Source organism: Xiphophorus hellerii, chromosome 12 (assembly GCF_003331165.1).
Source record: "Xiphophorus hellerii strain 12219 chromosome 12, Xiphophorus_hellerii-4.1, whole genome shotgun sequence".
Lineage (NCBI taxonomy): Eukaryota > Metazoa > Chordata > Actinopteri > Cyprinodontiformes > Poeciliidae > Xiphophorus > Xiphophorus hellerii.
The window spans coordinates 338,551-363,213 of record NC_045683.1 but is presented as its reverse complement, the minus strand read 5'-3'; the positions used below and the strand labels follow the sequence as shown (position 1 = coordinate 363,213).

At 48.5% G+C, this 24,663-nt stretch overlaps 2 protein-coding genes across 2 annotated transcripts; one reads left to right on the top strand and one right to left on the bottom strand.

Annotated features, from left to right (window-relative positions):
* Nucleotides 1-44: 44 nt before the first annotated feature.
* On the bottom strand, nucleotides 45-10,828 carry cfap77 (cilia and flagella associated protein 77). Its single transcript, XM_032578542.1, has 8 exons — nucleotides 10,041-10,828; nucleotides 9,487-9,967; nucleotides 8,927-8,994; nucleotides 8,220-8,319; nucleotides 1,807-2,047; nucleotides 1,634-1,727; nucleotides 1,441-1,542; nucleotides 45-196 (listed from the first exon to the last, which is right to left on the bottom strand). The coding sequence occupies exons 2-8, from the start codon at nucleotides 9,494-9,496 to the stop codon at nucleotides 119-121; spliced, it is 693 nt and encodes a 230-aa protein (XP_032434433.1). The 5' UTR covers nucleotides 9,497-9,967; nucleotides 10,041-10,828; the 3' UTR covers nucleotides 45-118.
* A 339-nt stretch (nucleotides 10,829-11,167) lies between these two features.
* Nucleotides 11,168-24,173, top strand: qsox2 (quiescin Q6 sulfhydryl oxidase 2). Its single transcript, XM_032578536.1, has 12 exons — nucleotides 11,168-11,495; nucleotides 17,933-18,033; nucleotides 18,106-18,154; nucleotides 19,021-19,126; nucleotides 19,187-19,277; nucleotides 19,401-19,546; nucleotides 19,883-20,020; nucleotides 20,091-20,220; nucleotides 20,900-21,022; nucleotides 21,594-21,744; nucleotides 21,809-21,997; nucleotides 22,815-24,173. The coding sequence occupies exons 1-12, from the start codon at nucleotides 11,261-11,263 to the stop codon at nucleotides 23,306-23,308; spliced, it is 1,953 nt and encodes a 650-aa protein (XP_032434427.1). The 5' UTR covers nucleotides 11,168-11,260; the 3' UTR covers nucleotides 23,309-24,173.
* The last annotated feature ends 490 nt before the right edge of the window (nucleotides 24,174-24,663 follow it).

Sequence of the window (24,663 nt, the reverse complement as noted above, 5' to 3'; positions counted from 1 at the left end):
ACCCGGTTCTGTCCTGTAAAAGAATGAAACTGGACTCGTTCCTGTGGAGCAAACATTGCTGCTTTATTTTTATCAGAACCGGCCCGGTTCTGGCTCCGATCCGGCCGTCCTCTCTGGATCACCGGTTCTGCTGCTGAGCGCTGGCGGCCCGCTTCCGGTCCGCCGAGTCCCGGAAAGTGTCCAGCGCCGCCGGAATCTGCAGGGGAAGCAGAGATGCGTCACCAGAACCAGAACCGCCTGACCCGATCAGGAGAACCGAGCTGTGAGTTCAAATCCAAAAGACTTTATTGATCCCAAAGGGAAATGAAACGTTTCTGTCGATCAGATTCATTCAGGAGCTCCTGTAGCAGTCTGTGTTACAGCGGCTCTGAACAAGCCTCTGACTGAAGACGCTGCGCGTTCTCCAGTCAGAACCAGGACCAGAACCAGATCAGAACCAGGACCAGATCAGAACCAGAATAGAACCAGAACCAGATCAGGACCAGATCAGAACCAGGACCAGAACCAGATCAGGACCAGATCAGAACCAGGACCAGAACCAGAACCAGATCAGGACCAGATCAGGACCAGATCAGAACCAGGACCAGAACCAGAACCAGATCAGGACCAGATCAGAACCAGGACCAGAACCAGAACCAGATCAGAACCGGTGAGGGTCCAGAGCCCAGCAGGAGTTCCTCCATGATGTGGGTTGTCATGGCAACAGGTCTGTAGTCGTCGGTGACTGAGTTTCCTTTGGTACCGGAACCAGGCAGGATGTCTTCCACAGCAACAGAACCTTCTGTTGGGTCGGGCCACAGAGCTGCTCTGCTGAACTCTGGGCTGACTCCATCTGGTTCTGGTTCTGGTTCTGGTTGTGGTTCTGGTTACGTCTCTTCAGCTGCCTCTTCACTTCTAGATCCAGAGCAGCAGAAGAATCAACGGCTGAGATGAAGATGAAATATCTGATCTGTAAACCAGTTCGGACCAGTTTAACCAGTTCGGACCAGTTTAACCAGTTCGGACCAGTTTAACCAGTTCGGACCAGTTTAACCAGTTCGGACCAGTTTAACCAGTTCGGACCAGTTTAACCAGTTCATCTGAGGTTTGACAGGAAGCTGTGGGTCAAACTTCTGCTTCCTCTGAACTCTTCCTAACAGCTGTGTTCAGGTCAGGTGTGTGTTCAGGTCAGGTGTGTGTTCAGGTCAGGTGTGTTCTGGTCAGGTGTGTGTTCAGGTCAGGTGTGTTCTGGTCAGGTGTGTGTTCAGGTCAGGTGTGTTCTGGTCAGGTGTGTGTTCAGGTCAGGTGTGTTCTGGTCAGGTGTGTGTTCAGGTCAGGTGTGTTCTGGTCAGGTGTGTGTTCAGGTCAGGTGTGTTCTGGTCAGGTGTGTGTTCAGGTCAGGTGTGTTCTGGTCAGGTGTGTGTTCAGGTCAGCTGTGTTCAGGTCAGGTGTGTGTTTTACCTGTGAGAACTGAGGCAGGGTGAAGGCTTTCTTTTCGACAGTCTCGGTTCTGGCGCTCCTCAGCAGGCTGGTTCTGGTCTCTGCAGCTCGACCCGGTTTAGCCTGTGATGATCCAATCAATAATCAATGGGACATCCGAGACGAGTGCCGGTCCGGTTCTAAAAGCCCGGTGACGTTTGGACTGCCCTCTCACCGTCAGGTTGCCGGGTCGGCTCCGGCTCAGCTGCTCCTCCAGCCAGCGGTGGCCGTAGTGGTGAGCCAGGACGTCGGCCAGCGGAGAGGACGGCCTGATCAGACATCAATAATCGATCTGAGCCGTAATCTGATCGATAACGGTTCCGTCAGCCGGCTGATCCGGTTCCTCACCTGTTGCGGATCCCGAACGTGATGTCCGGTACCAGATGGGGCCGCCGTGAGGTTCTGCACCGCTGCTGCTGCTCCGCGGCCTGGATCTGAAGGTCCCCCATCTGGAGCCGGTACTGCCTCAGCTCCTTGGCCGTCACCAAACCGGACCGGACCGCGTCCCGGTTCAGAACCACGAAGTCCGGACACTGAACCTTCATCACGGCCTCTTCAGCTTCGGTCTGCAGCTGCCAGCTGGACAGAGCTGCAACACAGAATCAGAACATCTGGAACCAAAGGCCTGGAGAACCAAACGCCTGGAGAACCAAACTTGAGAACCAAACACCTGGAGAACCAAACACCTGGAGAACCAAACACCTGGAGAACCAAACGCCTGGAGAACCAAACACCTGGAGAACCAAACTTGAGAACCAAACACCTGGAGAACCAAACACCTGGAGAACCAAACACCTGGAGAACCAAACACCTGGAGAACCAAACTTGAGAACCAAACACCTGGAGAACCAAACACCTGGAGAACCAAACACCAGGAGAACCAAACACCTGGAGAACCAAACGCCTGGAGAACCAAACTTGAGAACCAAACACCTGGAGAACCAAACACCAGGAGAACCAAACACCTGGAGAACCAAACACCTGGAGAACCAAACACCAGGAGAACCAAACACCTGGAGAACCAAACTTGAGAACCAAACACCTGGAGAACCAAACACCAGGAGAACCAAACACCTGGAGAACCAAACACCTGGAGAACCAAACACCAGGAGAACCAAACACCTGGAGAACCAAACACCAGGAGAACCAAACACCTGGAGAACCAAACACCTGGAGAACCAAACTTGAGAACCAAACACCTGGAGAACCAAACACCTGGAGAACCAAACACCAGGAGAACCAAACACCTGGAGAACCAAACACCTGGAGAACCAAACACCTGGAGAACCAAACACCTGGAGAACCAAACTTGAGAACCAAACACCTGGAGAACCAAACACCTGGAGAACCAAACACCTGGAGAACCAAACACCAGGAGAACCAAACACCTGGAGAACCAAACACCTGGAGAACCAAACACCAGGAGAACCAAACACCTGGAGAACCAAACTTGAGAACCAAACACCTGGAGAACCAAACTTCAGAACCAAACACCTGGAGAACCAAACACCTGGAGAACCAAACACCAGGAGAACCAAACACCTGGAGAACCAAACACCTGGAGAACCAAACACCTGGAGAACCAAACACCAGGAGAACCAAACACCTGGAGAACCAAACACCTGGAGAACCAAACTTGAGAACCAAACACCTGGAGAACCAAACACCTGGAGAACCAAACACCTGGAGAACCAAACTTGAGAACCAAACACCTGGAGAACCAAACACCAGGAGAACCAAACACCTGGAGAACCAAACTTGAGAACCAAACACCTGGAGAACCAAACACCAGGAGAACCAAACACCTGGAGAACCAAACACCTGGAGAACCAAACACCAGGAGAACCAAACACCTGGAAAACCAAACACCTGGAAAACCAAACTTGAGAACCAAACACCTGGAGAACCAAACACCAGGAGAACCAAACACCTGGAGAACCAAACACCAGGAGAACCAAACACCAGGAGAACCAAACACCTGGAGAACCAAACACCTGGAGAACCAAACTTCAGAACCAAACACCTGGAGAACCAAACACCTGGAGAACCAAACACCAGGAGAACCAAACACCTGGAGAACCAAACACCAGGAGAACCAAACACCTGGAGAACCAAACTTGAGAACCAAACACCTGGAGAACCAAACACCTGGAGAACCAAACTTGAGAACCAAACACCTGGAGAACCAAACACCAGGAGAACCAAACACCTGGAGAACCAAACTTGAGAACCAAACACCAGGAGAACCAAACACCTGGAGAACCAAACTTGAGAACCAAACACCTGGAGAACCAAACACTTGGAGAACCAAACTTGAGAACCAAACACCTGGAGAACCAAACACCAGGAGAACCAAACACCTGGAGAACCAAACTTGAGAACCAAACACCTGGAGAACCAAACACCTGGAGAACCAAACACCAGGAGAACCAAACACCTGGAGAACCAAACACCTGGAGAACCAAACTTGAGAACCAAACACCTGGAGAACCAAACACCTGGAGAACCAAACTTGAGAACCAAACACCTGGAGAACCAAACACCAGGAGAACCAAACACCTGGAGAACCAAACACCTGGAGAACCAAACTTGAGAACCAAACTCCTGGAGAACCAAACACCTGGAGAACCAAACACCTGGAGAACCAAACTTGAGAACCAAACACCTGGAGAACCAAACACCAGGAGAACCAAACACCTGGAGAACCAAACTTGAGAACCAAACACCTGGAGAACCAAACACCAGGAGAACCAAACACCTGGAGAACCAAACACCTGGAGAACCAAACACCAGGAGAACCAAACACCTGGAAAACCAAACTTGAGAACCAAACACCAGGAGAACCAAACACCAGGAGAACCAAACACCTGGAGAACCAAACACCTGGAGAACCAAACACCAGGAGAACCAAACACCTGGAGAACCAAACACCTGGAGAACCAAACTTCAGAACCAAACACCTGGAGAACCAAACACCAGGAGAACCAAACACCTGGAGAACCAAACACCAGGAGAACCAAACACCTGGAGAACCAAACACCTGGAGAACCAAACTTGAGAACCAAACACCTGGAGAACCAAACACCTGGAGAACCAAACTTGAGAACCAAACACCTGGAGAACCAAACACCAGGAGAACCAAACACCTGGAGAACCAAACTTGAGAACCAAACACCAGGAGAACCAAACACCTGGAGAACCAAACACCTGGAGAACCAAACACCTGGAGAACCAAACTTGAGAACCAAACACCTGGAGAACCAAACACCAGGAGAACCAAACACCTGGAGAACCAAACTTGAGAACCAAACACCTGGAGAACCAAACACCTGGAGAACCAAACACCTGGAGAACCAAACACCAGGAGAACCAAACACCTGGAGAACCAAACACCTGGAGAACCAAACTTGAGAACCAAACACCAGGAGAACCAAACACCTGGAGAACCAAACTTGAGAACCAAACACCTGGAGAACCAAACACCTGGAGAACCAAACTTGAGAACCAAACACCTGGAGAACCAAACACCAGGAGAACCAAACACCTGGAGAACCAAACACCAGGAGAACCAAACACCTGGAGAACCAAACACCTGGAGAACCAAACTTGAGAACCAAACACCTGGAGAACCAAACACCTGGAGAACCAAACTTGAGAACCAAACACCTGGAGAACCAAACACCAGGAGAACCAAACACCTGGAGAACCAAACTTGAGAACCAAACACCTGGAGAACCAAACACTTGGAGAACCAAACTTGAGAACCAAACACCTGGAGAACCAAACACCAGGAGAACCAAACACCTGGAGAACCAAACTTGAGAACCAAACACCTGGAGAACCAAACACCTGGAGAACCAAACACCAGGAGAACCAAACACCTGGAGAACCAAACACCTGGAGAACCAAACACCTGGAGAACCAAACTTGAGAACCAAACACCTGGAGAACCAAACACCAGGAGAACCAAACACCTGGAGAACCAAACACCTGGAGAACCAAACTTGAGAACCAAACTCCTGGAGAACCAAACACCTGGAGAACCAAACACCTGGAGAACCAAACTTGAGGACCAAACACCTGGAGAACCAAACACCAGGAGAACCAAACACCTGGAGAACCAAACTTGAGAACCAAACACCTGGAGAACCAAACACCAGGAGAACCAAACACCTGGAGAACCAAACACCTGGAGAACCAAACACCTGGAGAACCAAACACCAGGAGAACCAAACACCTGGAAAACCAAACTTGAGAACCAAACACCTGGAGAACCAAACACCAGGAGAACCAAACACCTGGAGAACCAAACACCTGGAGAACCAAACACCTGGAGAACCAAACACCAGGAGAACCAAACACCTGGAGAACCAAACACCTGGAGAACCAAACTTCAGAACCAAACACCTGGAGAACCAAACACCAGGAGAACCAAACACCTGGAGAACCAAACACCAGGAGAACCAAACACCTGGAGAACCAAACACCTGGAGAACCAAACTTGAGAACCAAACACCTGGAGAACCAAACACCTGGAGAACCAAACTTGAGAACCAAACACCTGGAGAACCAAACACCAGGAGAACCAAACACCTGGAGAACCAAACTTGAGAACCAAACACCTGGAGAACCAAACACCTGGAGAACCAAACTTGAGAACCAAACACCTGGAGAACCAAACACCAGGAGAACCAAACACCTGGAGAACCAAACTTGAGAACCAAACACCAGGAGAACCAAACACCTGGAGAACCAAACTTGAGAACCAAACACCTGGAGAACCAAACACCTGGAGAACCAAACTTGAGAACCAAACACCTGGAGAACCAAACACCTGGAGAACCAAACTTGAGAACCAAACACCTGGAGAACCAAACACCTGGAGAACCAAACACCTGGAGAACCAAACACCAGGAGAACCAAACACCTGGAGAACCAAACACCTGGAGAACCAAACTTGAGAACCAAACACCAGGAGAACCAAACACCTGGAGAACCAAACTTGAGAACCAAACACCTGGAGAACCAAACACCTGGAGAACCAAACTTGAGAACCAAACACCTGGAGAACCAAACACCAGGAGAACCAAACACCTGGAGAACCAAACTTGAGAACCAAACACCTGGAGAACCAAACACCTGGAGAACCAAACTTGAGAACCAAACACCTGGAGAACCAAACACCTGGAGAACCAAACTTGAGAACCAAACACCTGGAGAACCAAACACCAGGAGAACCAAACACCAGGAGAACCAAACACCTGGAGAACCAAACACCAGGAGAACCAAACACCTGGAGAACCAAACTTGAGAACCAAACACCTGGAGAACCAAACACCTGGAGAACCAAACACCTGGAGAACCAAACACCAGGAGAACCAAACACCTGGAGAACCAAACACCTGGAGAACCAAACTTGAGAACCAAACACCAGGAGAACCAAACACCTGGAGAACCAAACTTGAGAACCAAACACCTGGAGAACCAAACACCTGGAGAACCAAACTTGAGAACCAAACACCTGGAGAACCAAACACCAGGAGAACCAAACACCTGGAGAACCAAACTTGAGAACCAAACACCTGGAGAACCAAACACCTGGAGAACCAAACACCAGGAGAACCAAACACCTGGAGAACCAAACACCAGGAGAACCAAACACCTGGAGAACCAAACTTGAGAACCAAACACCAGGAGAACCAAACACCAGGAGAACCAATGGACTTTGAGGTAAAGGTGTAGTTTAGGAATAGTTTGCTTGTAGTTTCCAGACTCCATCTTCCTCACCAGGAAACCAGGAAATGACCTCACTCTATTCCACCTGAACAGCCAATCAGAGAAGAGCTGTCCTGCTACATGACTCTCCCACCTTCCTCACACACGTCAGTCTGGTTCTGACCCGGCTGAGTTTTCCACCAGAACCGGACCGTCCACCAGGTCCAGAACACCTAAAACAGTCGCCGATAAACCAGACAGGATGTTTACCAGCCAGCAAACCTCAGAGACGGAGAGGGACAGGTGTGTGTGTGTTTCTGAGTGAGTGTGTGTGTGTGTTTCTGAGTGAGTGTGTGTGTGTGTTTCTGAGTGAGTGTGTGTGTGTGTTTCTGAGTGAGTGTGTGTGTGTGTGTGTGTGTGTTCAGCTGACAGATGCAGTTTGTCTGATGGAAACCTGCCTTCAGGCAACGATCACGTCTGTCAGTCAGCGACTCGCTTCACCTGTGTGTCGCTCAGCGGAGGCGCCGGGTTGCTGCTCTGATCTGTCAGTCACTCACTGCACACACACACTGCACACACACACACTGAACACACACACACTGCACACACTAAACACACACACACTGAACACACACACACTAAACACACACACACTGCACACACTAAACACACACACACTGCACACACTAAACACACACACACTGCACACACACACACTAAACACACACACACTGTGAACACACACACACTGAACACACACACACTGAACACACTAAACACACACACACTGCACACACACACACTAAACACACACACACTGTGAACACACACACACTGTTCTTTCCTTCTGCTGACAACCAGCCACAGCTTAAAGCCGGTTCTGGTCCGAATCCTGGAACCGGTTCTGGTGAACTCCTCGGAGTGGGCTAGACATGAGCAGCAGTTCAGAACCAGAACCGAGCCTGGGTTCAGAGATCCAGCAGGTTTCTAGACCAACCAGGACCCGGTTCCGGTCCGGTCCGGTGTTAGCAGGGGGCGGGGCTTACCTTCAGCCACGCTTCCGTCTCTCATCATGGTGCTGGCTCCATAGGTGAAATCTGGACCCGGGATGGTGAGGCCCCTGGACCGGGCCCTCCCCAGCGGAGCCTGCACACAGAACGCAGCGCTCCTTACCACGGTTGAACTTTGACCTTTTCATCTGGTCTGAGCGGTTCTGCTCAGCCAGCTGGTTCTGGGGTCTAGATAAAAAACGGGTCCAGCCGTCAGTCGGACAGCGGGCTGAAGGGAACTGGACCCGGTTAGAACAGAACCGTTCTCTGGTTTCATCCTGTAGAAAGAACGGCTGGCACAGAGCGACCCCATCAGTCTGCCCAGCGGTGCCGCTGGCTCACAGGCTTCTGGGTTTTCATGTCTCTGCCTTCTCAAACCTCCGGTCGGTCATGGCCGCTCACAGAGACCGGTTCTGGTTCTGGGAGTTCTTTCAGGACATGCAGGACATGAAACCCAGCGGGTCGACCCATCGGGCAGAAAGAGTCAGATGTTTTAGCAGCTGGACTGAGACCACCAGTCCGGTTCTGATTGGTCAGTAGTGCAGTGTCAGAACTGGATTCAACTGGAGATGTTCTGACCCGGTTGGGCGACCCGTTTGTTCCTAGTTCCTTTAGTTCAGGTCCAACATTGAAGACCTGATAAGCCCCGCCCACTGACAGGTGGGAATCCCTCAGGTGGTCATAATGTACTGCCTGATCCCTACCTTGATCAGCAGCGGGTCCCGCAGCATCGACTCTCTGAAGACGCCCAGCCGCGGTGATGCAATCATACCTGTGACGTCAGAGGCGGAAGCAGATCGTAATGAAACCAGGTCAGCGTCACGTCGGTAACAACACTATTATTATTACTGATATTAATGATGATGACGATAATACTCAAAGGAGCCCCACGCCTGTTCTAGAGGTTCTTCAGAGAGGACCGAACCGAACCGAACCGAAATCTCTCTGCAGAACCCTGTAGAACCGGAACTGACCGCCCCAGGTAGAAACACCTGAAACAGCCGGAAATGGCTCCAAACTCACTTGAGTTCTTTTATTGTTATTATTATCATTGTGTCAAAATATCAGTAGAGACTTTGGGATAATGAAATGATTTAATAATTCAGATAAAAACAGATTAAATAAAGGCCTCTTGGCAGAACATTTGCATTTATCAACATAAAATTTAACTAGAATTAATAATAGATGAATTACATAAAATGTGTTCTTGTTAGCATGGCAGACAGTGAAAAACTACTGGATATAACGACTGGATATAACTCACTTGAGTTCATCTGAGCTTCGTCCCTGCGACTGCCGTCGTTAGTTGGATGGTTGTCATGGTAACGGCACGCCGAACGTGTTTTTAAAAAAAATCTTCATTACAGATTCCAAAAACACTTTGACAACACACACTTCACAATAGTAAGCTGCAATTCAACCAGATAAACTGAGCAGAAAATTAATAAAAAAATACAAAAACTTTGAAATCGCAAACCAAGAAAACCGACAGAACTCGGTACCAGAACTCGGTACCAGTGTCAATTTCAATTCCTAAATCATTACAGTGGAATAAAGTCTGGCCTTCTGGCGAAACGTTTCAGCGCTTCTTTAAATATAATTAATCCACTTTGAAAACAGGTGAAATTTTTAACGTGGCGTCAGAAGAAAGCAGCCTTCAGAACCGACTGGACCTGGAGCGACACCTGAGCACTTCCCCCTTCCAGCCTCCAGGGGGCGGCAGCTAGCTCTGCCGCATTCAGAAACTGTGGGAAAAAACAAAACTGTAATGAGATCAAATTAAGACCGCAGTGATGAAGCATTGTGTGTAGATCTGACCTTTAAGCTCAGAAGAAGACAGAACCTCACTTCCGCATTCAGTTCAATTTATTAATGTTTAAGTTCTGTCGCCACCAGAACCGCCCGAACCACCGAAAACTGCTCCAACTCAGCTGGTTTCCGAACGGAGGAACAACTTCCGACTTCCGTGAACGCAACACACGATACGTCAACTTTGCGTCACATGAAAAAGATCGTTTGTTGAGACAAATGAACGATTTTAAGCTGAAACAAACAAAAAGCCCTCAAAACTCCATCTTCGCCAGAGGACGAGAAGAATCGCGAGATGTTTCTGATTCCTCAGTTCGGGATTCTCGGATTAATCCAGCAGGAAGTTACAAACAGTTACCAATGGATACAGAGCAATAAAATATTAACAGGCAGATATCCATCCATTTCTTACACCCACCCTAACCCTACCCTCGGGAAGGGTGCCGGTGCCCGGTCACCAGTCCATCGCAGGGCAACACAGAGACAGACAGGACACTCCTGAGAATTTAGAGAAGTCATGTGTCTGGGAGGAAGCCGAGCAAACGCCAAGCAGAAAGAGCCCGGGGCAACAGTGCTGCCAACTGCGCCACTGCACAGCCCGCAGACATGTTAATGAAAAAACCTGAAACTGTTTACAACTTATTTCTGACACGTCATCCAGAATAAACTGGAATAACACTAAATAGTTCATTTATTTTAGCAAAGTAATTCAGGAAGTGACTGGAATTCTATGGAAGCCCGTTTCCGCCACTCTGTTAAAAAAATATAAATAAATGATCTCATTATAATGAGATAGTATCTCAAAATAATGAGTTACTATCTCATTATAATGAGATTTTTTTTACAGAGTGGCGGAAACGGGCTTCCATAGGATTCAGTCCTTAAGGAAAGTAAAAATAACATTTTATTAATCAAATTGGGACTAGTTCATTGTTGATGAGATTGTACCTTACTGAGGTTCACCTCTAGACACAGCTATCACCATGGCAACCAGAGGAGTTTAATCAGTCTAGCTTTTATTTAACTCAGATATTGATCAAAGCTTTATCGCTTCTGCTCTGCTGCAGTTCGAGGCTGTTTCGTCTCCAGGAAACAGATCAGAGTGAGACCTCTGCGCGCTCTCCCCCTCTCTGCAGCTTCAGAAGCTACGTGCCGCTGTGCTCATGTCTTCCAGGATCCAGCAACCGCTTCTGTTGAGAAACTTTCAGGATCCCTGAGGCCCAGCAGAGATGTTCCGGGTGTGGCTCCAGGCGGCGGGGCTCCTGTGGCTGTGCGGCGGCTGTGCGGGCGGCTCTGGGCGGCTGTACTCGGAGGAGGATCCGCTGGTGATCCTGGGCAGCAGCAGCCTGAAGCCCACCGTCACCAACTCCTCCTCGGCCTGGCTGGTCCAGTTCTACTCCTCCTGGTGCGGACATTGCATCCAGTACTCCAACACATGGAAGGCTCTAGCTCAGGACGTGAAAGGTACCGGTCCACACTGCCCGGTTCGGGCTCGGTCTGTTGTTCCGTTGGGAGCAGCTGCACCAGACTCCATTCAGAACTGCCTTTCATAAACTTTACGTTAATCGTGGAAACGGCAGCAGGTGTTAAGTTGCAAACCGGTCCAGACCCGAACTGAGAAGCAGGTGCGGACCAGTTCGGCATCTTTTAATTTAAATTTGACGATTATTTCAAGTAAAATTCTGTTTGTTCAGCTGGCTTCAAACAGCGGCTGTTTTGTTTTTACTGGAGTTCAGAGCTTAAATCTAAAGTTTTTCTTCGAGGTTTTGATAGGAACAGTTTTAGCTGACGCTAACCACGTGACCACAGTGTTAGTTAACATGCTGCTGGTTATGGTTACCAGCTGGGAGGGAAATCAGCTTTAACCAGCTGTTAGCTAGCTCCGGTGAGCTAACAGGTGCTCAGAGTTTCCGGTCTTGTGGGAAATTCTGCCCCCCTGTGTCGGGAGCGCGCACTGCAGCCAGAGAGGCGGTCCGTTCATTTTGTGATCGATTTCTCGGTAAAACAACTCAGATAATCATGTTGAGGTTGTAATATTCAGTTTAATCGGCAGCTGCTGTTTAAAAAAGAAGCCATGTAAAATAAATAAATAAGGTCAGAGACAGAGGCCCCTCTGTGGGAACCAGAGGCCCCTCTGTGGGAACCAGAGGCCCCGCTGTGGGAACCAGAGGCCCCGCTGTGGGAACCAGAGGCCCCTCTGTGGGAACCAGAGGCCCCTCTGTGGGAACCAGAGGCCCCGCTGTGGGAACCAGAGGCCCCTCTGTGGGAACCAGAAGACCCGCTGTGGGAACCAGAGGCCCCTCTGTGGGAACCAGAGGCCCCTCTGTGGGAACCAGAGGCCCCGCTGTGGGAACCAGAGGCCCCTCTGTGGGAACCAGAGGCCCCGCTGTGGGAACCAGAGGACCCGCTGATTTTCCTCCTCTGAGGACTGGCTGGTTGCAGACCTGGTCCTCACAACATTAGAAACACACACACACACACACTGGTGAGACCTGCTGTCGGGGTCAGAGGTCAGCGGAGAGACCAAGCCATCTGCTGAACAATGTGGTCCTGCTGGTTTCTCGGTGTTGTTGGGAATAAATAGTTCTGTGTTTTTCTCTCCCTCAGCTGCTTGCTTGCTTTTATACACACGCACTGTAACAAAGTTCAGGTTAAAGGAAGTGACACGCCAGGGAACGCCCTCTTTAGGGCGGAGCTTAGAGGAACCAGAAGCTGTTTTCCCATAAGGAGACGTGCTAATGGACTAGCGCAGCATTTTGGTCTGAATAAATGGGATTCATGAGTTGAATTCATGAATCCCATTTATTCTCTCATCAAACATTATGATCCTAAACGGAGAAAGGATCAACTCCAACAGTGTGAAGAGGAACACAGAGGTTCTGGTTCTGGTCGGGAATTTCAACTCCAGAACTTCCTGGTAGAATAAAGCAGCAGTGGAGCCGGTCCGAACAGCCAGGTCATCGCAGAGGTTCTGATCCAGAATCATTGCAGACAGTCTGTCGGACTATGAAACGGGTCAGCGGACGGACCGGTGGGTTTTACCAGAACCCAGCTGGACTTTGGGAGGATTCAGCCAAACCAGTTCAGTATAGTCAAAGTAAAGCCTGCTGGCTGCAAGGCTTCCTCTGCGCTTCAGGAAGCAGTGCATTCTGGGTACAAAGTGAAAGCCATGGGTGAGGGGAGGAAGTGGAACTGCTGTCTTTGTCCCCTTCACAGTAAGAGCAGGAATGTAAACGTCAAACTATTGAAAGTTTTAAACAGTGACAACCAAAACTTCAACAGAGACGATGAACTTTATTCAGCCGAACCTTTATAAATTAGGTTATGGGAAGCTAAGTGCACTAAACATTGCTAAAACGCTAAGCTAACAATTAGCTCTGCTACTAGGGAAGTGTCCCCACCCTGGGTTCTCCGTCGATGTTCTGTGGCAGTACCAGAGACCCGGCTGGGGTTCAGAACCGACCCGTTTCTCAGACCTTTTCTTTCATGTTTCATCAAACTCATTTATGAAGCCATTTTATGAAAATGTATCGGATGAAATGACTCAGTTGATTTCCGCATGTTTTGTTTTGTTTTACCCCTCCAGGGGTTTTTTTGTGGTCTCCAGTGTCCCCCACATGAAAGCAGGCTGACAGGAAAGGGGGAAGGAGAGGGGGAAGACACTCGGCAAACATCGCCGGGTCCGAGAGCTGAACCCGCGACAGCCGCGTCGAGGACCTAAGGCCTAAAAACATGGGCCCCGCTGTCCCCCACGCCACCACGGCACGCCCCGATTTCTGCATGTTTAACCACCAACGCCCGGCAGCCAGAGCTAACGCGGCGGGTTTAAACTCCTACCTTGATGTAGAGTTCTCCAAAGAAACATGATTCCTCACAGGGGGTTGATGTAAATGTCCATACAGGTCAGCCTGTGTCCAGTTTGAGTGAAAGGAGGCGCGCGATCCGCTCTGAGGTAAACTTCAGAGATCAAGTAGCGGCGGCACGCGAGGCAACGGGCCGAGGCGCCGGCGGCGTGATTGGTCCCCGTACTGCCGGGGGCGGGGGCTAATAAAGCATCATAGGCATAACTTTCTGAAGGACTGATGCAGACATGTCCCCACCAATATTTCCACACATTTTTCCTTTATGTGTCTGCATCTATTTGCGGACAGCAGCCTAGCACAACAGCCAGCGGACGACTGATATTTAACATTTCTTTGTATAACGTAAATGCAAGTCCTCTCAGTGGATTGGACGTCACGTGTTTTATGCAGTTATTTCTTAAAGATCGCAAAATAAACATCAAACCTGAAAATTCAAAAAACACGAAACTGTAACGAACTGAATGTTCTGTTCTGGTGTTTTTCGTACTTTTTGTTTGTGTTTTTTTATGTTAATTGTTAATACACTTGAACGTAATCTTTGCTCTTTCGACTCCTGGAGTTGTCTGTCTGTTGCCATGGCAACGGCTCTGCATGTGACGTCAGGTTCACACAGAATGGAAAAGAAAAAGATTACAACTGGTTTTGGTTGTTCTCCTGGGTTTCTACGTCCCTGGACTAATTGCATCATTTGGCGATATTCAGAGCAATCATCAAATAGAATGAAACATTTCATAAAGCATAGGAGCCAAAGTTAGTTTCATTTGAACCATGGCTCCTACAGCAGCAATCAGGTCAAATTAAATTATTGGCCTTTATAAAAGAAAAAGTCACTCAGTCCTCTATTGCATCTTGACAGAACTGACAGAAACTCAGTTGGTTATATATTTACGTTCAGAGAGAATAAATATTTATTCATCCAAACATCGGGATTTTTCACATCTTTAATTTTAGCCACTTTTACATGAGTGGATCAGCAATATGGAGGCTAATCTGTCATTTTTTGTGACAGATTCCTGCTCATCCTGCATTGGAATCCAGTAACATATTGTTATACTGTATATGTTACTATATATTATATGTATGATTTAATTTCCCTTTGATATTAATCAAATATTTTTGAATTTGAATTGAATATATTGATGGTCACTCTACAATCCAACCAGCCCCAAAACGTCGCAGTGAAAATGACCGCAGACACAGATGGTACTGGCTGTTTCTGACATGGGCAACCGCCCAGGGTGGCATCTTGTGGGGGCAGCATGAACTGTAACTGTGTTCAACTGTAGGCAAGCACTGAGTAAACATACAGACTCATTATATAAATCAGAATATGACTATAAAGTAAATTTTTTTAGCTGTTCCATCACCAAGTGAAAGACAACTGATGTTCAACATCCTTACATCTCTTAGTATGTTTAATATCTTCTAAAAGGTTTTTATTTTCAATAAGTAGTATTAATCTGACAATCCTCATCAGGATGTATATCCTAGGTTACTGAGTAGGACTGCATGGCGTTCACATTTAAGTTTTGGCCTTATTCTTGGCACAAAACGGCCTCCCAGGCTGCACTGGCCTCCCGCTGTGGCTCCCAATGATCCCACACAGTTCCACCCAGTAACTGGTGCCCTGCATCCTGGTGGCTGTACCATGGGGTTGACCCCCGTGAACGAGAGGGTGGCCTCCCTCTGTCTTCGAGTTGGGGGGATGGGGTATGAACGCTATTGCAGAAAAATACTAAATTTTGACTAAAAACATTGTTAAAAAATAAGTTAAAATGGAATAAATATGAGTGTGCCTCGTCTGTACAGACTAGTGGAACAATTTCACACTAATTTTTAATCAATGAGGCACACGACTTGGAAGCTACTGAAGAAAACATATTATATTATATTAAAATTATTTCAAATATTGAATATTTGTGTCCATTGGTTGTAAGCCAAGGCATTTATCAACATTTATTTGTCAGGAGTGTTTGACAGTCCCTAAGCGAACCTCCGAGCGGTGGAGAACGGCTGGCTGACATTAGCCTTCATAAATCGGGTCGACCTTGAGCTAAACGCCGCTCGCTCCGCGGAGCGCCAACATCCAACATCCAACTTGAAACTAACTTCACTGCACTGCAGCCAGAGAGGCAGTCCGACCATTTCTACGGCGCTTCTGATCGATTTCTCGGTAAAACAATTAATATAATCATGTCAAGGTTGTAACATTCAACTGCTGTTTAAAAAAGAAGCAACAACAAAATTGTAAAATAATAAATGATGTCTTCTTACACCGTTTTGTGTTGTTTTCTTAATTGCCAAGAGAATCGGTCTTTTTCCAACTTTTGTCACTCAAGCCTGATAAAAAAGTCAGTAACCAAACACGGGTTTCCAACACATTGTGTGTATTTATGATTTTCTATTGCTGATATAAGAGAATGGAAGCTGCTGATGGCAGGACACAAAAAATTAAGACTGATAAATCCTGTCCTAATGTAAAATATGGCTGATTACTGGATTAAGAACATTTCTAGTATACCACATGCTATCACACATAAGCATCTTTGAGAAGCAGTTCCTCTTCATTTGCCAAAGTTATGAGAGGGGAAACAAATATTTCAGCTGCTAATCAGTAATTTTCCCAGGGGAACAGAATTTTGCACAAGAGCGGTCTTTAGTACTACAACAATAAAAACGGCAGCAATTCAGTGAAAAGGACTGAAAAACCTGAAAACAGTCAAATAATATTTAACAGTAAGACTCTCAGCCATAAATTATACATGAGTCAAATAAATCTCAACACAGATATCAAATAATGTCAAGGAAAAATGAAACGTTCATTAAAGTCAAAACCAGGTTGATTCAAATAAACAATGCTAAGTTACTGAATCAAAACTTCCTGACAGCATGGCTAGCTGGCTAATGATGGTTCTGATTGGCTAGCTGGCTAATGATGGTTCTGATTGGCTAGCTGGCTAATGATGGTTCTGATTGGCTAGCTGACTAATGATGGTTCTGATTGGCTAATGATGGTTCTGATTGGCTAGCTGACTAATGATGGTTCTGATTGGCTAATGATGGTTCTGATTGGCTAGCTGGCTAATGATGGTTCTGATTGGCTAGCTGGTTAATGATGGTTCTGATTGGCTAGCTGGTTAATGATGGTTCTGATTGGCTAGCTGGCTAATGATGGTTCTGATTGGCTAATGATGGTTCTGATTGGCTAGCTGGTTAATGATGGTTCTGATTGGCTAGCTGGTTAATGATGGTTCTGATTGGCTAGCTGGTTAATGATGGTTCTGATTGGCTAGCTGGCTAATGATGGTTCTGATTGGCTAGCTGGCTAATGATGGTTCTGATTGGCTAGCTGGCTAATGATGGTTCTGATTGGCTAGCTGGCTAATGATGGTTCTGATTGGCTAGCTGACTAATGATGGTTCTGATTGGCTAATGATGGTTCTGATTGGCTAGCTGACTAATGATGGTTCTGATTGGCTAATGATGGTTCTGATTGGCTAGCTGGCTAATGATGGTTCTGATTGGCTAGCTGGTTAATGATGGTTCTGATTGGCTAGCTGACTAATGATGGTTCTGATTGGCTAGCTGACTAATGATGGTTCTGATTGGTTGTTTCTGATCGATCTGAGTAATTCTGCAGGAAGGAGGCCGGAGACCAGCTGTGAAGTGAGATACATGTGATCGACTTTGGTGATCCGCAACTAGAGACAGTGATCAGCCATCACCGATCATACACTTTTTCACAGAAATCGGCTGATTATTTTCGGTGGCCGATCAATCGGCACACCTCTAGAGATGTGATGTGTGAAATGATGAAGAGGAAATGAAAGCTCCAGTTCTGATTTGTTCTGATCATACCTGTCAAGTCTCCTGTTTTGGCCGGGAAACTACCGTTTTTTACCCCCTTTCCCGCCTTACTCCCCTAAATATCCCGGATTGTGCTGCTGCTCTCGCGTTAGTTGCTCTCCCAGGTCTTATGGTGCTGTATACAATACCCTCCCTCTGATGGTTCTGATTGGTTCTGATTCTGTCTGTCAGATTGGCATGAGGCCATCGCTGTGGCCGTGTTGGACTGCGCTCAGGAGGAAAACTTTGAGGTCTGCAAAGAGTTCAGCATCAAGTTCTACCCAACATTCAAGGTAGGAGTCCAGAACTACCTGTTGCCCCCTGCTGGCCCCGCCCTGTAACTACCTGCTGTGTTTTTTCTGCAGTTCTTCGCAGCTCACAGCTCAGCGGCGGACAAAGGAACGATCTACAGAGGTGAGACTCATTCAGGCCTTTAATCCCTCATGGTTCTGTTTTTACCCATTTGGACGCACTTATCAGAACTAATAAAGTAAACTAGTTGCTGTTTAATCAGTTAAATCTAAAACGGTAAATAAAGATTTCTGATGAGCGCTATGGTTGATCACACTAGCAGTAAGAAGAGCTGTTTGGAACGCTTTAGCGTCTAACTTCACCTTAGTTTAGCTAGCGCTTAGCTAGTAGCGCTTAGCTAGTAGCGCTTAGCTAGTAGCGCTTAGCTAGTAGCGCTTAGCATTCTAGAAAACTGGACATGATTTCATCATCACTGAGTGGCAGGAAGGGACAGAAAAATACAAGCAGACAAACTCATGTGTCATCAACCGGATCAAAGTCTGACAGTCGAATCCATGCTAGCGATACCCTCCGGTCCGGTCCGGTCCGGTCCGGTCCGGTCCGGTCCGGAGCGTATCGCGGATCACAGTTGGACTTTCTTTGACCCAGTTTTCATTCTGATCCAATCCCAGATTTTCTTCCAGGATGTTTTTGCTCAGAGTGATGATGGTTCTGACCCGGTTAAACATCCAGAACCTTCTGGGTTTAATCAGTTTGGTTCTGTCTCCCTCTGCTGGAGGACTTCCTGATTTCTGTCCAATCAGAGCAGGGAGACACGCCCATTCTCTTTCCCTCCTAGTGGCTTTGGTTCTGATTGGCTCTGGACAAACTCAACAAAAAAGTTCTGTTGAACCTGTCCGATTGGGTCAGTGGTTCTGTGGGCTCTTCCCACTCTCTGGTAAATGAGGGAATCACCATGGAAACCACTTTGTTGCTGAAGTCCGGTTGGTCGGGTTCTTGGTGTTAAAACCGGTTCTGTGTCCCTCCAGGAGCGGACCGTGAGGTCCGGTCCGTCCGGCAGCTGATGGTCAACATCCTGCAGAACCACAGCAGAACGGACCGGCCCCAGAGCTGCCCCCCGCTGGAGCCCTACAGGTACCAGAACCAGAACCGGACCTCTGGCCCACTTCACTGCTAACCTCTCTCTGTGTCCAGTGCTGCTCAGCTGCTGCCCCTGCTGGGTCAAAGGTCGGATCACTACACGGCCATCGTCGTGGAGGAGGCGGGGTCGTTCGTTGGCCGGGAGGTGAGGAAGAGGAGGAGGAGGAAGATCTGAGCTGCTTCCTGTTTCCTGGTTCAACCGGCAGGCAGGAAGCAGCTTCTTGTGGTTCCTCCTGACCTCTGAACTCTGACCTCATCCTGCGTTCAGGTGATCCTGGACCTGCTACAGTTCTCAGGCGTTGAAGTGAGGAGAGCTCTGACCTCTGACCTCCCCCTGCTGGACGTCCTGAACATGGCCGCCTTCCCCTCCGTCTACCTGCTGCACCCCAACGGCTCGCACGCCCCTCTGCACAGGTGAGAGAGGGAGGCTGAATTGTGGGCTGACCTTTGACCTGTTGCTGCCAGAGCTGCTCTAAACCAACAGTTAGGACAGACGTGAATGTGTCTGGAGCCGGCGTGACCTCCAGCGTGACCTCCAACCTCCGGCTGAGGTTCAATCCAGTTAACCTGTAAAGTTTTTCCATCTGACAGATCAAAGTTTCTTTAAATCTCAGCTGCTTTAGGTCATCAGGTCGTCCTGTCTTAATGTGTTTATTAGCTTACACAGAGAAACGTTTTAATTAAGTTGTTACAAAATGGGTGTTGAACCTAGCTCTGACCCCCTGACCTCCTGACCTCTTCCCCCTGCAGCGAGAAGCCGCTCCGGTTCTTCTTCTCCTCCCTGCTGCGGAGCCTCCCAGGCGTGCAGCGCCGCAGCAGTTCCGAGGCGACCCAGACGGGGGCGCTGCAGGACGGACGGACGTCGGAGCCGTGGCGGGACTTTGACAGGTGAGGCTCCGGTCTGCGGTTCCGACCCGAAGGCCCGCCGGGACAGGCTGAACGCTGCGTGTTCCCGCAGGTCCCAGGTGTACACGGCCGACCTGGAGTCGTCGCTGCACTACCTGCTGCGGGTGGAGCTGGCCGCCCACGGCATGCTGGAGGGGGCGGAGCTAAAGGTCTTCAAGGACTTTGTCACTCTGGTTGCTAAGGTAACGGCTGAAAGCAGAACCTCAATTAGACTAGAGGTCGTGACCTGCTGGGATTTTTGCTCCGTCTCCATGACAACGGACAGACCGTCTCCAGGTTGTGTACTGTGCACCCTTATGCTAATTGCTAACAACGGAGCTAATTTTTAGCTTTGTATTTTTGCTGACAAGGTCGCACACGTAGCTTCCCCTGAATGAATTTTTCCTGGTAAATTCTGAAGCGCTTTGAGTTGAATTTGATTTGCTTTGAGTTGAATTTGATTTGCTTTGAGTTGAATTTGATTTACTTTGAGTTGAATTTGATTTGCTTTGAGTTGAATTTGATTTGCTTTGAGTTGAATTTGATTTACTTTGAGTTGAATTTGATTTACTTTGAGTTGAATTTGATTTACTTTGAGTTGAATAAAATCAGAAGTTTTTATGAACACGCCTCACTGACAGGGACGGTATCAACATGGTGCAATTAGCGCCTTAGCATTAGCTTCCACTGATTACCAGGTTGGTAATGCTTTAGCGCTGGTGGAACTGTCCATGATTAGTGCTTTAGCATTAATGCAGCTAGCTTTTCTGCTATTGGTTCCCACCACTGGTGCTCAGATAATCAATCGGAACCGATTTAATGGATCTGGTCCTGCTGGATCAGCAGAATCCTGAATACCCCGCTGACCGTTTCCTCCTGTAGCTCTATCCAGTCGGAGGCTCCGTGGTGAAGCTCATGGAGACGCTCTCTGATTGGCTGCTCAGTCTGCCGCTGCAGCAGATTCCCTACCAGGCCGTCCTGGACCTGGTGGACAACAAGATGAAGGTGAATCTCTCTCTCTCACACACCAGGACTTCCAACAAACAGAACTTTTCATTCATTTATGCCGATGCCCTGTTTTAAGCCCTGACCCTGTCAGAACCTTTGACGGGGTCAACGTGACAGGAAGTTTTTGATGGCACCTTCCTGTCATGTTAAAACAGGGAGTTGGGGCATCTGGAGGCCCAGAGTCAGTGGTCAGATGTCAGAAATAAGGATTGTTTCCTTTTTCCCATAGTTATTCATCTGGGCTACAACATGGCCGCTGGCTAACCAGAGCGGTCACAACGTAAGGCTGGAGCGCCACCATGGGGAATCCCATTAAGTCCCATTAAGCGCCAGTCCAGAGTCCCTCCTAACGTCCCGTGTTCTTATCGGGATGAATCGCTAGGCTAATGCTAACCATGCTAACAGACCGCATCACTATCCTTACCTATATATCTGACCAGTAGGGGGCAGCAGAAGGTCCTCACTTTCCACCAGGACCCAACATGTGGGTTGATCTGGTGCCTCCGGGCCTCATTATGCATTTATACAAGAACACAGGCAGAGAGGTGACTTCCTGTTTCCTGTGCAGATCTCTGGCGCGTTCCTGGGGGCGGAGCTTCGCTGGGTTGGTTGCCAGGGCAGCAGGCCGGGGCTGCGGGGCTACCCGTGTTCGCTGTGGACGCTGTTCCACGTGCTAACGGTCCAGCACGACGCAACGCCCACCGCGCTGGACGGCTCAGGTACGACACGCAGAGACCCCGAGGTCGCAGCCCGGGTGTGTGTCCTTACTGTGTGTGAACGCAGGTCTGGAGGGCGAGGCAGCGCCGGTGCTGCAGGTGATGCGCCGCTACATCCGGACGTTCTTCGGCTGTAAGGAGTGTGGCCGTCACTTTGAGCAGGCGGCGGCCGCCAATATGGACCAGGTGACGAGCCGAGAGGACGAAATCCTGTGGCTGTGGAACCAGCACAACCGGGTCAACACCAGGCTGGCAGGTGGGCCGGGGAGGGGCGGGGCCATGAGGGGCGGGGCCGGGGAGGGAGGGGCCACTGAGCTGACTGAAACACTGTGTTTCAGTCAGCTCAGTGGCTGAAACACTCTTCTTACAGAGAGAAGTTCTGGAATGATGGATCTGAGATTCTAATCTGGATTATCAGGGAATCTGATCTCTGCTTTTAGTTTCTGCTGCAGCTTTTGGATCAGATGAAGGATTTTAACTTTATTATGAAGGATCATCATCATGGATTAGATTACAGATTATAGATTATAGATTATCAGCTCCACTGCTGGACAGGATGTTGATCATTTCTGAAGGAAGGAAATCGGTTTAATCTGAGATTTAAATGACATCCTGGTTAAAATAACTCAGAGTTTCTTTACCTGATCAGATCAGTGATCCACTGATCAGGTTCTGTTCAGAGGTTCTGGTCCAGAAACAGTCAGGTCAGGATTTACAGCAGGAAGTTTGGAGCCATCCAGGTTTTAATGTCTGTAATCTACTAACAGGCTGGATTAACCTGGATTATAGATAAACCTGAGTATCATCAGCAGAACCTCAGTAAAGCGGATCGGGCCGGGCCCAGAACCCTGCTGGACTCCACCAGCAGACTTGGAGAGTTCTGGAGGCGCCGATGGTTTTCCCTGACCTGACTGAACAGTTGAACAAAAGACAGATAAAGCAGCCATCTTGATTCTGGCTCCAATCAGGGAAGGAAGCTTCTCAGGCAGCCATCTTGATTCTGGGTTCCAGGGTTTCATGTTGTTTCCATCTTTGTTCCTCCTTCATCTCGCCCTCCTCTTCCTCCTCTCCAGGGTCTCTGAGTGACGACCCGGTCTCCCCCAAAGCGCCGTGGCCAAGCCCCGCCCTCTGCCCCGCCTGCCACGAGGAGAGCAACGGCGTCCACGTCTGGAACCACGCCAATGTCCTCGCCTTCCTTCGTCGCCACTACGGTGCGTCCAACCTGAACCCCAGGTACTCCCTGACCCCCCCACGCCCTCCTGCCGGTGCCGGTCCGGTTCAGACCAGACGGCCTCAGGAGGAACGCCCTGCTGCTGGAGGGGAGAGGAAGGGTGAGGATCAGGCGGAGCCCCGACCCGTCCAGCCGGGTCCGAGGAGGGGGGAGCAGGTGGTTCTGATCCGAGGAGAAGGCGGGTTCTGGATTCTGGGCCTGGGCTTCACCAGCGTGGACATGAGCCTTTGCGTGGTTCTGTACGGCAGCTCCTGTCTCTTCCTCATGCTCCTCTTCTTCTTCTTCAAAGTCCGGTCCAGGAGGTGGAAGCTGCGCCACGCCCGGCTCCACGTCTGACCCGCAGCCAGTCCGAACCAGAACTCTGACTGGGTCAGAACCGCTGTTTCCTGTCCCTGGTGGACATTCCTGAGCAGTTCTGAAAGGAAGCGTCTCAGACAGAACGGAGCCATCGAACGGGTCTGCGTTTTGGACCAGAACCGGGTCAGCTGGACCAGGTCACATCGGTGCTGGACAGTGATTTAAGATGCTCAACCTGTTTCTGTTTTTATTTATTTTACACTGTGAAAAGTTTTGACCCTGAACCGGGTTTTTTTCCTGGACCAGTGGACGTGATGAGAAACCAGTATCTGAATCTGAACTGGACCGGAGTTTAAGTTGTCTTTGTGACAAATGTTGGGGCTGCTGATGAACAGAACTCCTGGGGTCCGGCCCAGAACCCGGCTGCTTGTTTGGATGGGTACCAGCGGGAGGAGTGAGGACTGAGGAGTTGGACCTCCATGGAAGAGCTCGGTTTGTAGAACCAGGACTGGATTGAAGTGTGGCTTTGATCTGGTCCAGTTAAGACTGGTTCTGAGTCAGGGTCCGATCACAGAAGGAAAACCAGAATGTGTGTGTCAGGTGATGAAGCTGCTAAAATCTGCTCTGTTCTGACGCCCTCTGGTGGTCAAACATGAAGCTCTCACAAACTGTTTACATGAATAAACTCCCGGTGAATGTTTGATGTTCAGCTGAGGTTTATTTCTGACCTGCTCTCCTCTAGACCTGACCTTGAGTTGGGTCAGGTGTTTCTGCAGTGTTTTACTCATTGATGTTTCTCAGTGGCTCCCCCTGGTGTTTCCTGCTGTGAATTGGTTTCAATCAGATTGTGTTTTTCTGATTATTTGTAATCTTTGTTAATGTGTGAATAAATCTTGTTGCTGCAGCTCTGAGTCGTGTTTAAACCTCAGAACAGAGTCGATGTAAAGTCGCCTTGGGTAAAAGTTCAACACTTATATTTATTTATTGTATGGAACTGTTTAACTGCCAGAGCTTGGAGATAAAATGAGAAATGTGCTGTTTGACCAGACCTGAACTCCTCATGGACCTTCAAGTCGATCCATCATGGCTGCTGTTGGACTGAAATTCCTCTGGCTTCCTTTCCTTTTGCTGATCATCTGTCATAGACTAAGTACTCCATAAAACATGCCTTATTACTTTGCATTTATTACTATTAAAATAATAGTTATTTTCAATATAAATACTAGGGGTTTGAGTTACTGATACCCTAATAATGCCATTGCTATGAACAAACTTATTTTAATGAGATCCAGAATTAACATTTTTGTTAGTTACATACATTTTTATGCATTACATTTTTAACATAAGTTAAGCGCTCTTTTTTCCACTCAGTTCCAAGCGGAACCTTTGTTCTC